This window comes from Arabidopsis thaliana, chromosome 3, assembly GCF_000001735.4.
Source record: "Arabidopsis thaliana chromosome 3, partial sequence".
In the NCBI taxonomy this organism is placed as follows: Eukaryota; Viridiplantae; Streptophyta; class Magnoliopsida; order Brassicales; family Brassicaceae; genus Arabidopsis; species Arabidopsis thaliana.
Window position 1 is genome coordinate 10,656,020 of NC_003074.8, and position 19,935 is coordinate 10,675,954.

At 36.1% G+C, this 19,935-nt stretch overlaps 5 protein-coding genes across 7 annotated transcripts; 1 reads left to right on the forward strand and 4 right to left on the reverse strand.

The window, feature by feature from the left end:
• Window positions 1–959: 959 nt before the first annotated feature.
• AT3G28430 (CLEC16A-like protein) lies at window positions 960–6,753 on the reverse strand. The gene is made up of 21 exons (NM_113763.3): window positions 6,333–6,753; window positions 5,910–5,961; window positions 5,760–5,836; window positions 5,546–5,679; window positions 5,363–5,459; window positions 5,225–5,282; window positions 5,025–5,133; window positions 4,801–4,924; window positions 4,462–4,648; window positions 3,984–4,309; window positions 3,772–3,860; window positions 3,622–3,692; window positions 3,310–3,420; window positions 3,160–3,225; window positions 2,893–3,030; window positions 2,697–2,802; window positions 2,539–2,610; window positions 2,364–2,422; window positions 2,109–2,268; window positions 1,811–1,962; window positions 960–1,694 (listed from the first exon to the last, which is right to left on the reverse strand). Exons 1-21 carry the CDS (start codon window positions 6,383–6,385, stop codon window positions 1,422–1,424), a joined length of 2,514 nt encoding a protein of 837 aa, NP_566837.1. The 5' UTR covers window positions 6,386–6,753; the 3' UTR covers window positions 960–1,421.
• A 4,362-nt stretch (window positions 6,754–11,115) lies between these two features.
• AT3G28450 (Leucine-rich repeat protein kinase family protein) lies at window positions 11,116–13,409 on the forward strand. Its single transcript, NM_113765.3, has one exon. The coding sequence runs from the start codon at window positions 11,340–11,342 to the stop codon at window positions 13,155–13,157; it is 1,818 nt and encodes a 605-aa protein (NP_189486.1). The 5' UTR covers window positions 11,116–11,339; the 3' UTR covers window positions 13,158–13,409.
• A 296-nt stretch (window positions 13,410–13,705) lies between these two features.
• Window positions 13,706–15,626, reverse strand: CLE25 (CLAVATA3/ESR-RELATED 25). Its single transcript, NM_148758.2, has 2 exons — window positions 14,704–15,626; window positions 13,706–14,237 (listed from the first exon to the last, which is right to left on the reverse strand). Exons 1-2 carry the CDS (start codon window positions 14,910–14,912, stop codon window positions 14,201–14,203), a joined length of 246 nt encoding a protein of 81 aa, NP_683600.1. The 5' UTR covers window positions 14,913–15,626; the 3' UTR covers window positions 13,706–14,200.
• A 395-nt stretch (window positions 15,627–16,021) lies between these two features.
• AT3G28460 (methyltransferase) lies at window positions 16,022–18,437 on the reverse strand. Of its 3 annotated transcripts, NM_113766.5 has the most exons (10): window positions 18,125–18,376; window positions 17,956–18,047; window positions 17,776–17,874; window positions 17,592–17,696; window positions 17,414–17,518; window positions 17,164–17,302; window positions 16,957–17,072; window positions 16,806–16,862; window positions 16,547–16,731; window positions 16,022–16,374 (listed from the first exon to the last, which is right to left on the reverse strand). In NM_113766.5, exons 1-9 carry the CDS (start codon window positions 18,276–18,278, stop codon window positions 16,654–16,656), a joined length of 945 nt encoding a protein of 314 aa, NP_189487.2. In that variant the 5' UTR covers window positions 18,279–18,376; the 3' UTR covers window positions 16,022–16,374; window positions 16,547–16,653. The 3 variants fall into 3 exon arrangements, with proteins under 3 accessions (NP_189487.2, NP_001326387.1, NP_001326388.1); NM_001338957.1 differs by having other exon boundaries at window positions 16,806–17,072; window positions 18,125–18,437; NM_001338958.1 differs by lacking the exon at window positions 18,125–18,376 and having other exon boundaries at window positions 17,956–18,124.
• A 51-nt stretch (window positions 18,438–18,488) lies between these two features.
• On the reverse strand, window positions 18,489–19,705 carry TDF1 (Duplicated homeodomain-like superfamily protein; the record flags this gene model as incomplete). Its single annotated transcript, NM_113767.2, has 3 exons — window positions 18,489–19,250; window positions 19,352–19,481; window positions 19,573–19,705. The coding sequence occupies 3 exons, from the start codon at window positions 19,703–19,705 to the stop codon at window positions 18,560–18,562; spliced, it is 954 nt and encodes a 317-aa protein (NP_189488.1). The 3' UTR covers window positions 18,489–18,559.
• Window positions 19,706–19,935: the final 230 nt, after the last annotated feature.

Sequence of the window (19,935 nt, forward strand, 5' to 3'; positions counted from 1 at the left end):
AAAAAATTGAGAGAAGTGTTAGCTACTCAAAGTTAAGTTCAATGGGAACTCTCATGCAAAGCTGAGAGGAGGGAACATTTTTGCAGGATGTGAAAATGTAATGAAAACTTATTTTTTTGGTTGAAAAATCGAATAACAATTTTTGCTATAAAAATAATAATTGAGACACATTACACGCCTGCTCCTATCTGTCATGTTAATTCTCTCATGGTAGTGTGTGGCCCCATGTTTGTTCTTCTTTCCCAAACACATGCGTTATCTGTTTTGCAAATGTTCTAATCCCAAAACCTCGAAATTTCGAATTGCATTGAGCAACTTTTATACAAAATTGTTTAACATACATTTACTGACAACTTTTAAAATCTAGATTCATACAAAAAGTTTGAATGTTTATAATTTAATAATAGTGTGTCCTAAACTCAAGAACTTACATTAGAAATCGTAATTCGAAAGTTAAAGCTATTTGCTTCTAATGGTAGGCTTAAGACGGCTTCCATTCTTTTCTTTTTTCTTGTTAAAACGGCTTATGAGTCTGTCCCTCCCATAAAGCAGTTTTAGGGCACCAATATAAAGAAAATTTTAGAACTATTTATTCAAAAAGTTTGCTTTGGTTAGTTGGTTATGTATTTCATCACTGAGTCATATGTGTTTGGTTTCATTCCTTCATGTTACATTTTTTGTTGTTTTGTGAAGCGGGAGTTGATTTTTTTTTTAATCCATTTGTTAATTTTTGGTCCAATTTTTTTTTTATTAGGTATTACCAATAAAATTTCCAAATTTTTGATTTAACTTGGTTATTAGGTAGTACGACACAAAATCATACACTTTTCTTCTTCATTTGCATGAGGATTGGTTTGATTCCGTAGTTACTTCTGCAACATTTCACCATCCACTTGCGGTATATTAGTTCTTTCCGCAAAACTAGGTGTCAAATGCCTCAAGGTTTGGTGCCCAATGTTGTGATATATAACAATCTAATAATGCATGTTTATGAGGAAGAACATATCAGCTGAATAAAGTTTGTTTCTTTTGGAGCTCATTAATGAAATGAGAATCTCCATATGTCGCAAACCTACAATATCTTGATACATAGGTATATGGTCGTTAGATGATATGTCGATGAAGCAAATGGTATTTTATACAATGATGTTACATTAAGACCACTATTACAAAAAAAAATAAAAAAATAATAAACGAAAACAAACAAACAAAAAATGGACACGAAACTTGTGAAACAAGGTACCTGAAAACTGGGTACGTTGCAAGAATCATGGAAGCTGCTCCTAAGAGTGCATCTAAATTGCTTGGAGTTTAGTATATTCAAGATGGGGAAGATCATTACCAAACTTTTGAATGTGAGATCTCAAACCCGACGAAGACAAAGTCGATCGATGAAGGCAAGGTATCGGCAGTATGATGTTTCATTGATCTTCTAGCTGGTTTCTTTCAAGGTCAAACAATGGCCTTAACCTTCTTTCTACCTCGCTGCATTGTAGATCGATCTCACCTGCAACCATTGAGTAAGCAGAGTGGCAAGATTCATCGTCCCTGAATGCTAATATCCATCTCCCATCTACTAGACCTTTGGACTTGAGCTTCTCATAGACTCCTCGCTTTGTTGGATCCAACAACGGTAATGTAGATGGTCGGATTCTCAAGTGTAGCCATCTCGGGTGCTTTTCATCTATTCGGGGCTGAAAAGCAAACAAAAGATGATAGAGATCATGTACTATGTTAATATTTCAGGCCTTCCTGTGGATCTTCACGGGCATTTTCGTTAAAGAAGAAGACAGTGAAGGTGATTACGTACTTTGCAGCCGGCTAAAGGTGCCGTTACACGGACGATTCCATTATCTGGATCAGCAAGGACAATCCATCCAGACTCACCGGATGATAATGCTAGAAATGAGAAATCTCGTTCCTTGCCTCTTTCAAAGGCAATCCTACAGGGTACAGCATCAACTGCACCAGGAAATTGCAAATATTAGATTACCTATGGATACCGAGACAAATCAATCAAACTGGAGTTCTAAGAAATACAAGAGATGACATCATGTAATTGGTTAGATGGTGTAAGTAGGAGAAGTATAAAAGCATCATGCGCTAACCTAGCTTCAGTTCGGTGCCAGGTTTGGGGACTGATACATCCAGACCAGCTCTTGTGGCACGAGAAGTTTCAGATCGGTCGGCTGGAGGATAAATAGGCGGCTGCTCGGGTAAGGACCTACCGAGCGAGAAAATTTGGAGTTGATGAAGAAGCACGAAAACCTATAAGGAGGAAAGGGTTGATAATCAAATGTCCGTATTCATATACATAAACGACAAGCGCTGATAGAAATATAAAGAGAAAACGATTAACATACCTTTACCACCTCGCACATTCTTTCACCAGCTGTGAATGATGATTCGCTAACAGAGTTATCTATAAAAGATCTTCAGGTGTTAATGGTTTGCATAAATAGGGTTTCAACAAGGAATGTCCATATCATTCACATTTGTCATCAGCTAATTGCGTAGAATGTGTAATAAATATCCTACCATTAGAAGAGGATCTATCCAGCTGAAGAAGAACAGATTTAGGCTCTTTTTGAGGGGATGGAGCTTCGATTACTGTCAAAAGAGAATTGGTATCAGAATCATTGAACATATTCTTACAAACGAAATCCAACGTATCCAAAATTCGCTTCTTTACTTGCCTCTTTTGCACTTTCTCCACTCATCAAGCAGTACCCTGATGAGTAGATCAGGCCAGATACCTTTAATTTCCCTGGTAAGGGAATTTTTGCATTTCTCATACGAAACCTGCGATAAGCAGGAGGTAAATAATCAAGAGAGGGAGAGGGGAAAGAGAAACAGTGGCAAACCGAAAAAAACATCTTGAAAGCAACATACATTCAGCATCTTGAGATGTTTACGATTAAATTCTGCCTCACTATAAGGAAGCAATTGGCGTAAAAGCCATCCTCCATCCCATAATGTTTCTGCAGATATGTTTTCTCGGCAGAGAAGAGTGACCAATGTATCCACCACCTACACCATATTTGTAATTAAATTAAGACAAGAACTTTTGCACTGTTATGAAAAAGAACCAATCTTTAGCATTTGGAATTTCAGAAGAAGCTAGGCTAGTAGGTCAGGTTTACAAACATTCATATTTACCTGATGTCTATGTACACGGGGGCACCTTGCAGCCCCAGGCAATGAACAGCACACTCCAAACTGCTCCTGTTGAAGGTACTTGAACGAATGAGTCAATCACAGAATAATACAACACCAAAGAGATGGAGTTTAAGAGATGCAGTGAAGTACCTCCAACCTCCGTAGATACCAATCAAGTTCACTACTTAAGCCATCTCTCATGGAACCATTTCGCGGTGAAAATAGTTGTTCTTCACCAGTGTCCTCCCCAACCAAAGATTGCTGTCAGAGATAGCTACCAATTAAGTTTTGAATAATAAGGAAAAAAGGTAGTCCATATTTTTTGGTCCATGCTAATATGCTTTAGTAGATGGTCAAGTAAAAGGTATTAGTAACAAAATCCATGCAGATGAGACTTTCCCTGGCAAAATTTGCTGGAAAATATATTACGCACAAGAATAAAGGATAATGACAGAAACTCACCAGCAAAAGTTTTTTGTGCTGCTTACGCTGAGGAAGAATGCCAAAAGCATCTAGCATTGACTCTTCAAGTTCTACCAAAATCAGAATTTAAGACGTCAATACCAGAAAAGGCAAGAAGAATCTGCACAATGACAATGCCACTGCCAATACCTTTTGTCTGCAGCAGAGTGGCTAGCACAAACAAGGAACCCTGAGCTTGTACATCATCTCCTTCAGAAATATATTGAAGTAAAGTCTCCCTATTTACAAAGAAAAAAGAAATAAAAAAACACATAAGCTTAATAGTAAAAAAAAAAAAAAGGACAATACTAAGACAGCAACTATCCCAACTTCATTCAAGGTCTTATTTGCTAACACTTTACCTAAACGTCATATGAGAATTGTTGAAGATACTTTTCGGAGTATCTTCACTGCATAAGTGGGAATTTCCATCGTCACTCATGCCTGCCGCAGTGCTTGAACACTGTTGATTTGCCTCCTCAGTAACACCCTTGTCTGGATGCCCATTTACATATGTAAGGCCTTCAGGAGCCAAGCTGCTATTAGGTTTCACTAGGGAACTTGAAATGAATGCTTTTACAGGGCAGAAAAGAGTAGCAGCAGTCATATTTGCCAAATCTTTGATTTTAACTATCCGCAGGATGCATGAAAGCAGATAAAGAGAAGTGACAGGATCAACTGATATGTCCTGAAATAACCACAAAATCAATACTTTAGTGAACTAAAAATAGAACTCTGGCAAAAAGTCAAACCTAACAAGGGTAAAAAAAACAAAATCCCAAAGGAACAAATAAGTCAACCCTGAAAATAAAATTAAGAGGAAAAGGTGATATTTGGTACATTTACAGCCTCGGAGCATAAAGACGGGAGAAGAAGTGGGAGAGTTAGATGCTGCAGAATGTGATCTGTTATCAGCCTCCCGATATCAGGTATGCCAGCAGAGATAACATCACTAAAGTAGTACAAGGTGTCCTCAATCCCATCAACGGCAGAAAACAATTTTCCACCTGAATCCGGAGATGGGCTTCTGTAGCAAAGATTAAATGAAAATCTTTCAGAATACAATTTATCCAAATCATACACAAACAAAATAAGTAGGTAGATGAAAAGGGGTTGTGATAACTTATTATCAATTTTACAAGCTATTTCCCTGGGAAATGAAATTGCACTGAATCTTACTTTAGAGTGTTCAAGACCATTGCACTTAGATCCATGCATTGCTTTTGGAAAAATGAAATTAATTTTGAAAAGTACTCGGTGTGCGGTGGACTAACTACATAATCATTCACAGATTCATCGCCAACTGCAAAAAACAAATTAAAGGCATCAGAAATGTTGCTAAAGGTTCTGATTACTTTTATCATACAAGTGACAAATCTAAAGAACTATTAGAAGTGACTGACCGTGATATACATTAAGAGTCAGGGCACGAACTGCAGTGCGTATCATGTTCTCTTCATGAAATGCAAATTGTATGCCTTCGACATAAAGGGGGAAAGAAACTACTACATCCTAGACGCAGAAACGCAGAATTAAAATAAGGCAGAAAAATCCATAAAGGAATATAAAAGTTAAAGGAACATGAAACAACAAGAATACTCACGTTCTCGGTCTTCAAAAGCAACGATATTGTATGCTTGTTCAGCTTCCCACTAACAGCTCTACATAAAACAAACAAAACAGTTAAAAGACACAATCGGTAAGTACTTCCTGAAGCCAAGATATCAGCCGGAAAATTTACCTTAAGAAGGATATGTAGTAAGATAGAAGCTCTTCGTGTTGGAAGTCAAATGTATATGTTATCAAATAGTTTACATATTCGTTACTGAACAAGTAATCTGCAAGGAGTTTCAAAAGAAAATCATCAATAGACTATAATCATGAGAATTCTCATAGAAAAATATACTGCATCTGATAAACTCACAGATGGCTTGTTCACTTTTTAGGTTTTGGATCATTATACTCATGGTTTGCAACAACTGGACAGAAACTGTTACTGTCTTGCTAACCCTCAAAATACGTACAAACTCTCCCATTACTTGTTTCTCCATAAAAAATCTGCAACAATCGCAAATATTAACAAATGCCAAAAGAAAAATCCAAAGGTGGCTGACTGATAATTAGCAAAAAAGACTCACTCAAAGAATAAGGGGTCATGCTGATCCCCATAAGTTAATATCTCCGCAATCGATCTCAGTGCCTCGATAACGAGATCCTTCAAAAATGACACCCGGTAAACAGACATCAAAGCCTAACAAAACAACAATGCCAAGACAATGTCCACTAACCTTATTAGCCTCGTTTACTATCTGAATCTTTCTCAGCTGGTCAGTCAAATACCTATATAAAAACCAAAACTTTCAACACTTACTATGTTTCATCATCATCTGGTATAACAACTAATGTCGTAACACTACGATCACAATGAACTTTCTGAGAACAAATCATTCTCCTACAATGGTCAACATAGTCCCTTTGACCCCTGAGACTAGGGAAGATGAACTTATATAGTTTCCCTACAATGGCACCACTCAAATCATCAACCCTAGCAAACTACTTGCAAACTACCAATTCAACAAACACCCTTAAAAGAAACATTTTTCCCCCACAATCAAAGGATAATCTCAGCCACAATTCAAATGAACCAAAAGAGAGATAAATCGGAAAAAAAAACTGAAACTTGTTGTAAAACCAAAGGCGATCAAAGAAACCTGAGTTCGGCTAAGGAGAATCGATCTCTGGGTCTTAAGAAGGAAAGCCACATGATTGTTTAAATCAATCCTTTGGAAAGTTCCAGTCTTCTTCTCTGGATCATCCTTCACTCTCGAGAAAACCCAATTTCCATTATTGCTTCTCGTCGATTAAACCAAATTCCACAAACTCTGACGAAATCTCTGATCCAGGGATCAAAATCATACAAAATCAAATCGTATATCGAGGGGAATAAAAAGTTCGAATTTTTCGAATGATTGTTTAGATGTTTCTTCCGGTAAAACAACAGAGATTGATGACGGCAATTGCGAATTGAAGCACCGATGTGGGTTGAGAGCTGGCGTTGGATTTGGATTCGGATTCGGATCCGGGTCGGGTTCAATCTCGAATTCAAAGAAAGAATCTTCAATTGAAAGATCCGTCTTTCGCATTTAATTTAATTTAAGGGGAACATTTATTTTTCACGTTGGACCCTCTGACTAGAGAAGAGGCTTCTCGATAATCAATGACTCACAACTGCCACGTCATACACATTATTATTTACAAAACTAAATTGTTTGTTGTCATTATAACATTGGTGATTTGCAGAAATGACCATGTTTGATAATTTATTTAAGAATATAGCATTTTAATATATAAAACTAAGTAAATAACACTAGAGAGGGATGAAAAGTTAAGTAACTCCTCATTAAAACATGAGAACACGCGCGTGAAAAGAGAAGAAGAGTGACGTGATCCTTGACACTCTTTTCGGTTTATGGACATAAATAAAAGAGAAAAGTGTTGGCTAGCGTGATGGTGGCGAAGATGGCGATGATGGTAATAGTAACAATGACAGTACCGATGGTGATGGTGACGACAACAGTGGCGGTGCCGATGGTAATAGTGATGATAACAGCGACGGTGCCGATGGCGATAGTAAGACAACAGTGGCGGTGCCGGTGGCGATGGTGACGACAACAGTGGCGGTACCGGTGGTGATGGTGACGGCAACAATGGCGGTGTCAGTGGCGATGGTGACTACAATGGCGGTGCCGGTGACGAAAAGATAATTACAAATATATATTGATTTAAGAAAACTAAACCCTAAGATACTATACATGGAACCCAAACAAAAATCATTAAACGAAATGAAATCATCTCAAGTTTCAATTTTCAAAAATCTAGCAGCAAAATAGAATAGTACAATGGTGATGATAGCTTCGGTGACGATTTTCCGGTGATGATGACTCCGGTGACGATTTTCCGGCGATGGTGGCTTCGGATACGATTTTCCGGCGATAATGGCTTTAAAAGTAGTGGTGGTTGTGGTGGTTGTGGAAGAAAAGAAGAAAGAAGAGAGAAGATGTTCATGCAGAAGAAAGAAGAAGAAGAGGATATAATTGTATTTATTACATATAATATACACAATATCACCTTATGGTTTTTGAAGTGTTAGTTTCCAAATTATTAAATTTTTTTAGGTTATACTTGCAAATTTCCCTTATAATATTTACAAATGGCAAAAAAATGATTGGAATGACTCAGAACTCTATCAAAAACGTTTACTTAGATTTAAACTAGCTAGTAGTATAAAGAAGACCACTCTATTTGTTTATTTCCTAGTAAAGTAACGAATTATTTCTTCTTGAGATTCTCCCACAATTGTGTGCCAACATCAAACAAAACAATACAAAAGTTTATAAAGGCATGACTAAAAATGTTATGAAGTTTTGACCATTGTATTTCACATCATGAAGTTTTCTTGTTAAGCTTGTTTTAGTTAAGTATTTCATGTATTATTTCTCACCACGATACATCTAATCTGACGTACTGAATTTCAAAACTTTTGATTTGTAGCATTTTATCTAATAAATTACAAGTTAATTCTACAAAAATTGAAACCCATTCCATCGAATGCGTGGTTTAAGTCCCAAATTTTTATCTTCTAGATTTTTAAAATTTTTAATTTTAAACAAAATTAAAATAAAAAACGATTTTACAAGAGAAAGTTTTTGCCTTTTCGAGAAGAACCGCAACCTTCCCACAATCTAGAAATCAATCTCCACTTCTCAACAATGGAACAAAAATCTTTTATATCTCTCGAATTCAACAATGGAACAAAAAGCTTTCCTTAAAACAAAATTTTTTTATGTCAAACCATACGAGCACAAAAGACAGATAAGTCTTTTGTTATTCTATATTTGATTTGAGCCAGAAGGAATATCTTTGCCAAAACGACCAAAGGCAAAGCCCATTTTGTGATTGCCAAGAGCAACTTATCAGTAAAAGGTTAAAACATAGTCAAATTAAACCGGTAAGTGTTGGACTTTGGAATCCAAGATAATTACCAAGAGAACCAAGGATTCCACCAAATAAAAATATATCTATTGTTGTAGTTTAGTATACAAATAAATATTTTATTAAAATAATACTAAATTAGTAACTAATTTCATTTATCACCAAAGTGATTACAATAGAATAATCTATAACTTTTTGAGTGCATCTATAAAAAATGTCACTTAAGTAATAGCCACAATCCATTAGTATAAATTTTCGTTTGTTGAAAAACGAAGGCCACTAGGGTGAAAGATGATTATGCTAAGGTATATTCACATCAAAATATATGGTGGTTCTATCATTTTCATTGTAGTTGTGTTCGTATATAGGTTAGGTTAGTTAAAAACTATTTAAACTTTGTCATGAATATTCCTATATAAAAGTGCATATTTGACCATACCAAACCCATACATACCTAACCGGCTAAACCCCATTTGCTCTAACAAAAGGTCTACGGTGACAACACCACACGCACGCATATGCAATAATAGTATTAACTATTAAGTATATGAAATACATATGAATATATGCTTCTTCTTTTTTTGTTAACTAGGGAAAATCTAGAAATCTAGACCAATGCCTAAACTAATTTTCGAAATACAGAAATCGAATTTTCTTTCCACTAGAAACGTTTACGGGTGGCTAATCTGTGACTGTGAGACATATACATTTCTCATGATATGTTGATATTAAGTGAGGTTGAGGCTGTGTCAAAAAAAAAAGAAAAAAAAAAGTGAGGTTGAGGTTTTGAATCTAAGCAAAGAAAGATCATACACAAACTCCATTGAGATGCAAATTTATCTCTCCTAATCCACTTAGATCATCCTCAAGGACGTATACATAATGTATTATGAATTAGATATTTCACCTTCGTGTCCACTACACTTCATTGGTAACAAATACTCTCTCTGAATTTGAGGTTTTGAGTTTTGCACATCTATTAAGAAAAAGTAAATTTTATATTTTTAGTTATTATTTTGTTAGTTTAATAATATTATTATTATTTATCTCATTCTTTTATTGGTCACAAACTAAATTAATGATGATACTTTTACAGAACATTAATCTTAATGGAATAAATTAAAAATTCAAAACATTAAATTTCTTGGAACAGATGGAGTATATCATTAGGACTAATGATTGCAGATAGTGTGTAATCCAACTATATCATTTGGACTAATAATTGCAACTAGTGTTTTAAGAAGAATAAGTTCTAGCTAGTAATTATAAATGACGTTTATCGAGATATCTTGGATAATGGAATTAAACTTTTAAGCGTCTTCCTTGTATCCAATGAATTTTTATAATTTTATCAAATTAAACATGCCAGTTTTAATGCTATTGTCATCTTGTTGTTATAAAAATATCACACTCCAAAAAGATTGTAAGAATCCTTAAATATCAAAATTAACCAATAAAAATAACTACCATCATGGTTGACAGAAAAAAAATTTAACTACCACTCGGTTCACAACAAGCATATGATTTACTGCAAAAGCTCACCATAATATATATGAATCGTTTCCGTGACTTTTTCCAAAACAATATAAAGACGGTCGTAAAACTTTATCATCTGCGTAAATTGTTGTAACAAAGTTTTTTTAATTGTTTCTATTTATGTGATTTTCTAATTTTAGATCTATTATATTTATCAAAACTTTAGGGTTTTATATGTTTATTTTTGGGTTTTTTGAGTTATGAGTCCATGAGTTTGCTCAATTTGAGCTTAATACTGAAAACACGGTTCTGTAGAATCGAAAAAACAAATTCGGATAAAGGATATATCACATAATATTTGTTTCGTTTTTCGTTGTTTTGTCGACGGATCATGGAAAGGAAATGACAAGTTTTATGGATAAGAGTGATTTTGCACCTTATTAAATAGGAAGTCGCTAACCATGGGAGTTGCTAATTTGCGTAGAAGTCTATCTCCACTACATAAAGAAGTCGAAGCTGTACTCTGGATGATGAAGTGTATGATTGGTGCCGACAACCAAAAAATAACTTTTTTTACAGACTGTTCAGACTTGGTGAAGATGGTGTTTTCTCCAACCGAATGATTAGCATTTTCAATATATGTGGAAGAGTTCTAGAGCGACAAGGAAAAATTCACAAGTTTCCCTATATTTTTAAATTCTCGAACTGCAAATGTTATAGCGGACAATTTGATAAGAAAAATTCATACTGAACCGTTACATATTACATATGGAAATAATTTATTTAAAAATTGGCTTTTCTAACTTTTAAAAAAAAATTTGATGATAAAAAAAAAAGTTACAAATCCGAAATTAATTATGAAGAAAAAGAAAAGAGTCCGAAAATAATCAACATAATGTTTATGTAAAATGATCTATCTATAAGATAAGTCAACTTAAGGTAAAAAAACAAATTATATTTCAAATCGAACAAACTAGTCGAATAAAAAAGAAATTCAACTACAAAAAAGACTAGACAATGATGGAATTTTGTTATAATTTGCTTTGAAAACTTTACTTAAAAATTACTATAATAATAATAATAATTAAAAAATGACATCAAAGTCGACGACTACTCTATAATCCTTGCGACGACCGTTCAACACGTCTGACTTACATATTGTCTCTCTGCAACTTTTCATTGGCAGATACACAAAATCTTTAATTCTTAATCCAAACCCAGAAACAACCTCTGAAACCACTTCATCATCCATGAAAGAGATCGGCTCAAAACCAAGAAAGTTACTTCCTTTATGCTTCATCATCTTCCTCTGTTTTTGTTCCTCTGTTATGGCTGCAGATGAAGACGACATAAGATGCTTAAGAGGACTCAAAGCATCTCTCACAGATCCTCAAAACGCGTTGAAATCATGGAACTTCGACAACACAACTCTTGGGTTTCTCTGTAACTTCGTTGGTGTGTCTTGTTGGAACAATCAGGAGAATAGGGTTATCAATCTTGAGCTTCGTGATATGGGTTTATCTGGTAAAATCCCAGATTCTCTTCAATACTGTGCGAGTTTACAAAAACTTGATCTTTCTAGTAATCGATTGTCTGGTAATATCCCTACAGAGTTGTGTAATTGGTTACCTTTTTTGGTATCTCTTGATTTGTCAAACAATGAATTGAATGGTGAGATTCCTCCTGATTTAGCTAAGTGTAGCTTTGTGAATTCTTTGGTTTTGTCTGATAACCGGCTTTCGGGTCAAATCCCGGTTCAGTTCTCGGCTTTAGGGAGGTTAGGGAGGTTCTCTGTTGCTAATAATGATCTCTCAGGTCGCATTCCTGTGTTCTTTAGCTCACCGAGTTATTCCTCTGATGATTTTAGTGGGAATAAAGGTCTTTGTGGTCGTCCTTTATCTTCGAGTTGTGGTGGTTTAAGTAAGAAGAATCTTGGGATAATAATTGCAGCTGGTGTGTTTGGTGCTGCTGCATCAATGTTGTTAGCTTTTGGGATTTGGTGGTATTATCATTTGAAGTGGACAAGGAGACGAAGAAGCGGTTTAACCGAAGTAGGAGTTAGCGGTTTAGCGCAGAGACTTCGTAGTCATAAGCTTACTCAAGTGTCTTTGTTTCAGAAGCCTTTGGTTAAAGTTAAACTTGGGGATTTGATGGCTGCAACTAATAACTTCAACTCAGAGAACATTATTGTTTCCACTAGGACTGGGACTACCTATAAGGCGCTTCTTCCGGATGGTTCAGCGCTTGCGGTGAAGCATTTGAGTACGTGTAAGCTCGGGGAAAGGGAGTTTCGGTATGAGATGAATCAGCTATGGGAGCTTCGTCATTCTAACTTAGCACCGCTTCTTGGTTTCTGCGTTGTGGAAGAAGAGAAGTTTCTTGTTTACAAGTATATGTCTAATGGGACACTTCACTCGTTGTTGGATTCAAATAGGGGTGAATTAGATTGGTCGACTCGGTTTAGGATTGGTTTAGGTGCTGCAAGAGGTTTAGCTTGGCTTCACCATGGATGTCGACCTCCAATTCTACACCAAAACATTTGTTCAAGTGTGATTCTCATTGACGAGGATTTCGATGCAAGGATAATAGATTCAGGGCTTGCAAGGCTTATGGTTCCCTCGGATAACAATGAGAGTAGTTTCATGACTGGTGACTTAGGAGAGTTTGGTTATGTAGCTCCTGAATATTCTACCACAATGCTAGCATCATTAAAAGGTGATGTATATGGACTCGGTGTTGTCCTCTTGGAGTTGGCTACAGGGCTAAAAGCTGTAGGAGGTGAAGGTTTTAAAGGGAGTTTGGTGGATTGGGTGAAACAGCTTGAAAGCTCAGGTAGAATCGCTGAGACATTCGATGAAAACATTCGAGGGAAAGGACATGACGAAGAGATCTCGAAATTTGTTGAGATTGCTCTTAACTGTGTGAGTTCAAGACCTAAAGAGAGATGGTCAATGTTTCAGGCATACCAGTCACTGAAAGCTATTGCTGAGAAACAAGGCTATTCGTTCTCCGAACAAGACGACGACTTCCCTTTGATTTTCGACACGCAAGAGAACGAGAAAGTGTGAAAATGAACCTTTTATGATACGAGGAGGAAGTAAGAGTATAATTATTTGTTGTCTATATCATCTTGTACTACTTGTAGAGACACTATATGTTATTGTAAAAACAGAAATGTATATGTTATTTGTTTTCTCTTGTGTCAAAGTCTTTAGACATGTTATGTGTTGCAAGTGTGTCTTTCTATAGTATTGGAAGAGTGACAAAATAATTTTTTCACTTGTATTTTCTTTTAAGAACAAAAAGAAAGTGAACAACAGGATAAAGAAGATGTCTCTGCAGAATCTTACTTTAGGGGTCTGCTTCTCGATACAGTCAAAATCAATCCCAGAAAAGAAGCTAAAGAAGGCAAGAAAGAAAGAGAAAGACAAGTTTTTAGCATCTATGGTCACTCACTCCTTTTGAATTTCACTTTGTAAGATGCTATCAAAATTACACAGAGAATATAAGATTCCCAAAGTTCACAAGAACCCAAAAATGAAAATGTATGTGATTCTAAAGTTGTGCAAGGACAAGCCTTGTATTAAGATGCAAATATCATTGGAGTGGGAGAATGATTTTTGAAAATGGAGCAACTTTAGTTTAATGGTTTTTTGCTTTAGCCAGAGGAAACATAAAAAAGCAAACTTTAAAGTTAACAGATTCTAAAACAAAAGGCAAATAAAGAAAGATGAGGAAAACAGGAAACAGAGAGTTAGATAAAGACATAAGCCTATAATAACTAAATACAAATGTTATTACAAAAACTCTTAAGAAGTCTTTAATATCTTAGCAACAATCTTCTGAATGATTTTCAATCTTTAGACACAATGTTCCAAAACGAAAGAGAGAGCAGAGACTTCACCTTCCAAAATTCTACAGAGCAAGACTTCACAAAGCTATGAGTTCATAGCATATCTCTAACATCTGAAGTTAATGATTGCCTCAGAAAAAATAGTAGCTTCTTGACGTGGAAACGTAATTGAGAGGTTGAATACTTCACTGTGTCTTGAGACGGTAGAAAAACCCGAAAATGAACGAAGCCCGCATGACATAAACATTACAGTCAATATCATACTCTTGGTGGCCGTCTCGAAGTTTCTGCTTTCCTGAAGAAATAGATTTGAAACAAAAGCTTATTAAAGTAGAGTTCTTTCTGCAGTAATAAACTTTAACTAAAGTGGTCAAAGTTCTTCACAAGTGCCTTTAATTCTTCTCTAAGGCTTTAAAATTAGATAAAGAAGAAGCTTTTACTAAAACATGATAACATTGTCTGCTTTCAAAAGACGAGCTCTTTAATGTACACAAAATGTATAGTGACACTGAAAAGAAGGAAAGAACAAGAATTCTGCATGCTAATAATCTTTTTAGAAACCAGTGATTATCGGTATCTGTGTATACAGTGACAACAAAAAAACTTGAACAGAGGAAACACTAATATTGGATGATTAGTTTTTGTATAAACGAACTTTAAACAAACTTCATGACAAAGTTCTCAAAACGCTTGATCTCTGGTAGCAAACTCAAAGAAGCAAAAGTAAAAGATTGAAAATTCGAGAGAGAAGGGATAAGAACCTGTTGTGGATAGGATCAGGTCCATTAGGAACTTTTCGCTTGCTTACATGAAACAGATTCACATCCTTACCACTAAACCGCAAAGTCTTGACATTTTCTGATGATGGAACACTTGGTGCAGAGTTTGCTAAGATACCGACAAGAAGAAACACAATCAAACCCAAAGATGCAATCACTCCAACCAAAGCTCTAATGCCATTTCCACCCATACTGAAACCTATGTCCCTACAGCTTCCTGTTTAACATAAACAACTGACCAACCAAACCCAAGAATAAACTGAGCAGAACATCCATGATGTTGGTGAAGTGACTGTCACATAAATAGAGAGAGATATCTTTGGACAGAAGAGGCTCAAAAAAGGGGAAAGCGAAATGGGAAGCAAAAAACAAGCATTTAGGTTGTTTTTATATACCTTGGAAGACAAATCCGTGATTGGCCCTATTTAAAGATGAAGCAACACAAAGCAACAATATACATACGTAGGTGTCCACGTAGAGAGAGAGAGAGGAGGCAAGAGCAAGTGAAAGTTAAGAAAAAACATATCTTTATGTAACATATGGGCCCGTTGAGTACCTTTTTCTTTGCTTTGATTTGTGAATTTTCATGCAGCAAACCATTGGGGACCTCACAAGCTCCCTTAACTACATATATTTTAAGCCATTTTAAAAGCAGAGGACAGTGTACCTTTTGTGACTGAGTGTATTAGCAAGCCTACTACTTTCCTTACCACTATCTTAAATCACTTGGATGTTTCCTTTAAACAATAACAAAATCAATTAAGAATGTAACAATACACAAGTAAGATAACCAAACCTGTGAAAAGGAGCTAGAGCCTACAATTTTTCTTCCTTGTTAAGTATTCCCTCCCTACCAAAAGCCAATTAGCAGCAAGAAATGTATGCTTGTTCTTCATAACCTTTAAACGATAAACTAAAGCAAAAACATTAAGAAACATATCTAAACTGTGAAAAAAAAAGAATCTATATCTGATTGACAGCTAGGGAAGATTGAGCCAGTTTGTTTCCATGACACAAGCAAACTTCCTTTTGGCCTTGGTGGGAAAGAAAAGCTTGCCTTCTAACATAGTAAAGCCAAAGTTTGAACAGATCTGGCCCCACAATTTCATTACTATATATCAGTTTCTCCTATATCATTTAGAATCTTACACATGGTCAGGATAGTGTCCTTATAGCATTGATTCTCACAGTGATTGTGTGAGCAAAGCCATGCCAGTATTGCACTCTAGAGGTGTCAAGTTACATGCTCTACTGAAGTGTTATGCACCAAAGTAAATTAAATTAGAAATAAAGAAAGAATGATTTAACACATACCTCAGTTACGTCACTTTCGGTATGGTTTTCTTTAATACGAAGTGATTCTTACGATTGTTACGGATGTATATGATACATAGATATAGAAACAATGAGTAGCATGGTGGCTCTCTCAGACCTTAAGAGCATCAAAAGAGGCCATATGTAATAGTAAAAAGGAGAAACTCTAACTGACTTCATATCTCAAACTGTATACAGATTACAGCTATATCTCTACTTCACAGACACACACAAGCCGACATACACCATTACCGATTTTAGAACTATCATAAGACTGCAACTTGTATCCAGCTTTAGTATTTGGCTACAAACAAAATGGCGACTGACGGACAAAAGCACCTGCAAAAATTTAAACTGAGGAACTAAGAATATGTGACATGAAGAAACAGAACTGAAAACAAAATGATCATGTATCACATGACAGAAGTAAATGCTCCTAGTCAAAGCTTTTGAAATGTAACAGCCAGAGGAGTAGTGAATATATATACTCATTTACACTGGAAACACTTACACTAGTATTCAAAGGTTAGAAGGAACTAGCTCTTCAGTCACAGTCTCTCTTCATTGCCTTAAACCGAAAAAAATGGCCAGATATAACTGTCGACAATCACTGTGGCTTTAAGATTTTCTTGGCTTCTGAGCCCATTTTGGTCCATATATAGCTAGATGTGTCCGGCCAAACCTTCTATCAGTCATCTATGAGAAAAAATTTCCCATCAACATTCATACAACCCCATTCATCAAACAAGTAATAAAAGGGAAGTAATTACCTTTTCAAGGCATCCACATGAATCAAGCATTGTTGTTCGTGATGGGTACTCGACCAACTAGGTCAGATTTTGTCCAAAAGAGGACGAGTATTACACATTGACCCAAAATCCTTATAAGATGGTTTAAAAAGGGAAATATATAGCTACTCACAATAAAAGTATTTTCCCCAATCGCTGGTGACTTAGCAATCTGATCCATCAGAACCTCATAATCAACCTCCATGTAAGGTGGCGTAACGCTGATATAATCAAACACTCCATCCTTACCTGATAGTAAAGAAAAGTCTTAATATAGGTTCTATTTAAAGCTGAAGTTAAGTGGTGAAATTGACAATAACATCTTCAAGACTAGACATACCTACTAATTTATCAGCACGTTCCAGGAAGTTTTCAACTCGAGCAGTGTGTATAACCGAAGCATCAACAAACCCAGTGTGTTCCAAGTTTGGTTGTAGAACATTTGAAACAACCCAAGGATCCATCTCAACAAAATGTGCCTGTTGAGAAATAATTCAAGTCCAAGATGGAAACACATGTTTAGTGATCACTTAAAGTAAAAGAGAATCCAACAAAGATCATACAATCACAGTTCTTTATTTCTTTGCTACCTCAGAACATCCTCGACTGATTGCTTCAATCCCAACAGACCCTGTACCACTATACAAATCCAACCACCTACCAGGACGCAGAGACGTTGGACAACCACCAGCAGCCTAAATAATGAGAAGAATCATGTTAACTCAGACACCAACAAACGCAGAAGCTCCTAAAATTAGTTACTCTTACCTGGAGAATTCCAAAAGCTGCTCCTTTAACAACTTCCATCATAGGTCTCACATCCATTCCCTTAAGAGAAAGCAATTTCTTTCGTTTCGCCGTTCCTGCAAGAACCTAAAACAATCTACACATTATAGATATCCAACAACAGTAACCCCCAAAGCAAAACACAATAAAATAAGCAAATACACACCTGCAGTAACCTATGAGTTGTTCTTGGCTGTACAACAACAACTTCTTCTACTTGTTGACTATTCCTTCCACTCATTTTCTCTTCTTTCCTTCTCGCCTTCTACAATGAGAACTAAAAGTTTCATCTCTCAACTATTCATCACAAACCAAAAAAAAACAATTATGGAAAAAAAAAACAGACCTTAGATTGAGACCCAAAGTCATCATTAGCATCATAACCATATCGTTCCAGCAACAATTTCTTATCCTCACTTGCCAAACCAGTTCCTGAATCTGAAAACCCACAAGACATAAACTGAGAAAAGACAGAACTTTATGAATGATTCTGTGAAAGATGCAAAATTTCACACTTTTACGACTCGAGACGACGAATGTTCGAACACGCAGTGGAGTAGAACCCTTAAAGAGATGAATTTGAGGGAAAGAAGAATACGAAACACCCAGATTCTTATTCATGTCAATGTTGATTCCTAGTGGAGAGAAAGATGACAACAAAACCGCCATTGCTGATAAAGTTTTCGACTTTGGGAGCTTGCAGAGAGAAATCGTCTGCAGAGAAGACGAATGATAGAAATAGAGTTAAAACCTTCTTCCAGAGCCAGAGGATCTATTTCTGTATCAAAAGGTGTTTAATTTTGAGCTTTGTATTTCAAGAGACTTGGTTACTACTTAAGTACTAAGTAAGTACTAATAAGAGAAGAGATATAACTTATTGAAAAAACATAGTTCTTGAAAATCATAAACCAGTTACAAGAGAAGTAACAACAATAGGGAAAAGAAGGGATCTAATAATCGAAATCATTCAAGAGTTGAGGAAACTGTGACAACATCTCTTGGTCTTTATCTAGTATTTCGTCAACGAAGGAACTCGCGGAATGACATGTTCCCGAGGCCTTTGAATCGATGTTTTGAGAGATGTATTCGGCTTCGATGTTGAAATGATGTTCGTTCTGCGTAAAAGTGAGGTCGCTAGTAGCTGAGGATCCCACTACTTGAGGAACCGGGTCCGAGAGAAGGAAATCGCTCCAGTAGAAGTTAGTAACCGGTGTTTGAGGTACTTGGTTTGGCTGAGTGATACTAGTAGAAGATGATGAGGAAGAGCATGAAGATGTGGTTCCATTGAGCAGATGATTTGGATGGCTATAGAAATGAAATGGAGTAGTTTGGTACTCAGAGGAATTTGTAAACATCATTGGAGAGTTGGTGTAATAACTCTCATGGTTTGTTGTTGTGTTTCTCATCATTTCCCAAGCTGAGTTGGATTGTGTGAGTATAGAGTTGTTAGATGGTTCTGTTTTGAAGGATGCATTTCCATGGCCGCTAATGTTTCTGAATTCTGCAAGGAGTTGAGAAACCGGTTTATGAGTCACCGGGTCTATCCCCATTTTCATCAGCTTCTTCTTCAGCTTTGTGTTCCAGTGATTCTTCACATCATTATCCGTTCTTCCTGGAAGCTTTCGTGCAATGGAAGACCACCTGAAAACATCAGAGGTTACAATTATTACTAATGAGATAAAAAGTTTGATAGATTCTTGTCATTGTTAAAAAGTTAGTTAGCAATTAGGTTGCTTCATTACCTGCTGCCAATGGCTCTATGACACTCAATGATAAGCTCTTCTTCTTGGGTAGAGAAGCTGTCATGTTTAAGGTCAGGTCTTAAGTAATTAGTCCATCTTAGTCTACAGCTCTTTCCACATCGATTCAGACCTGCGCCGAAGAACGAAAAATAACTCAGACTTGTTTGAAATGAGATTTCTTAAGAGTTAAGAGAAATGAGAGAGTTTTTTTTTGGAAAAACCTGCTTTTTTGGGGATCAAGCTCCAGTTTCCTACACCATGGATAGCAACATAAGCAAGGATCTTAGCGTCTTCTTCCTCGGTCCAGAGACCTTTCTTGACATTGGACTTGTCACAACAAGGAGGTCTTCCCATTTTTTGGTATTCAAACACAAGAGAGAAGATGAAGAAGAAGAAGAAGCTGAGAAATGTCTGAAAGGACAACAACAAAGGCTTTATGGAAATAGAGTGATGCAATGCAAAAGCTCTGAGAGAGAAAGAGAGAGAAGGTGAGGATCTCATGCTTGAAGGCTCCTAATTAACGGTAATTGCATGATTGTTACACTTCATTAGAAATATAGAGTCTCGAAGTGCATGACGTAGTT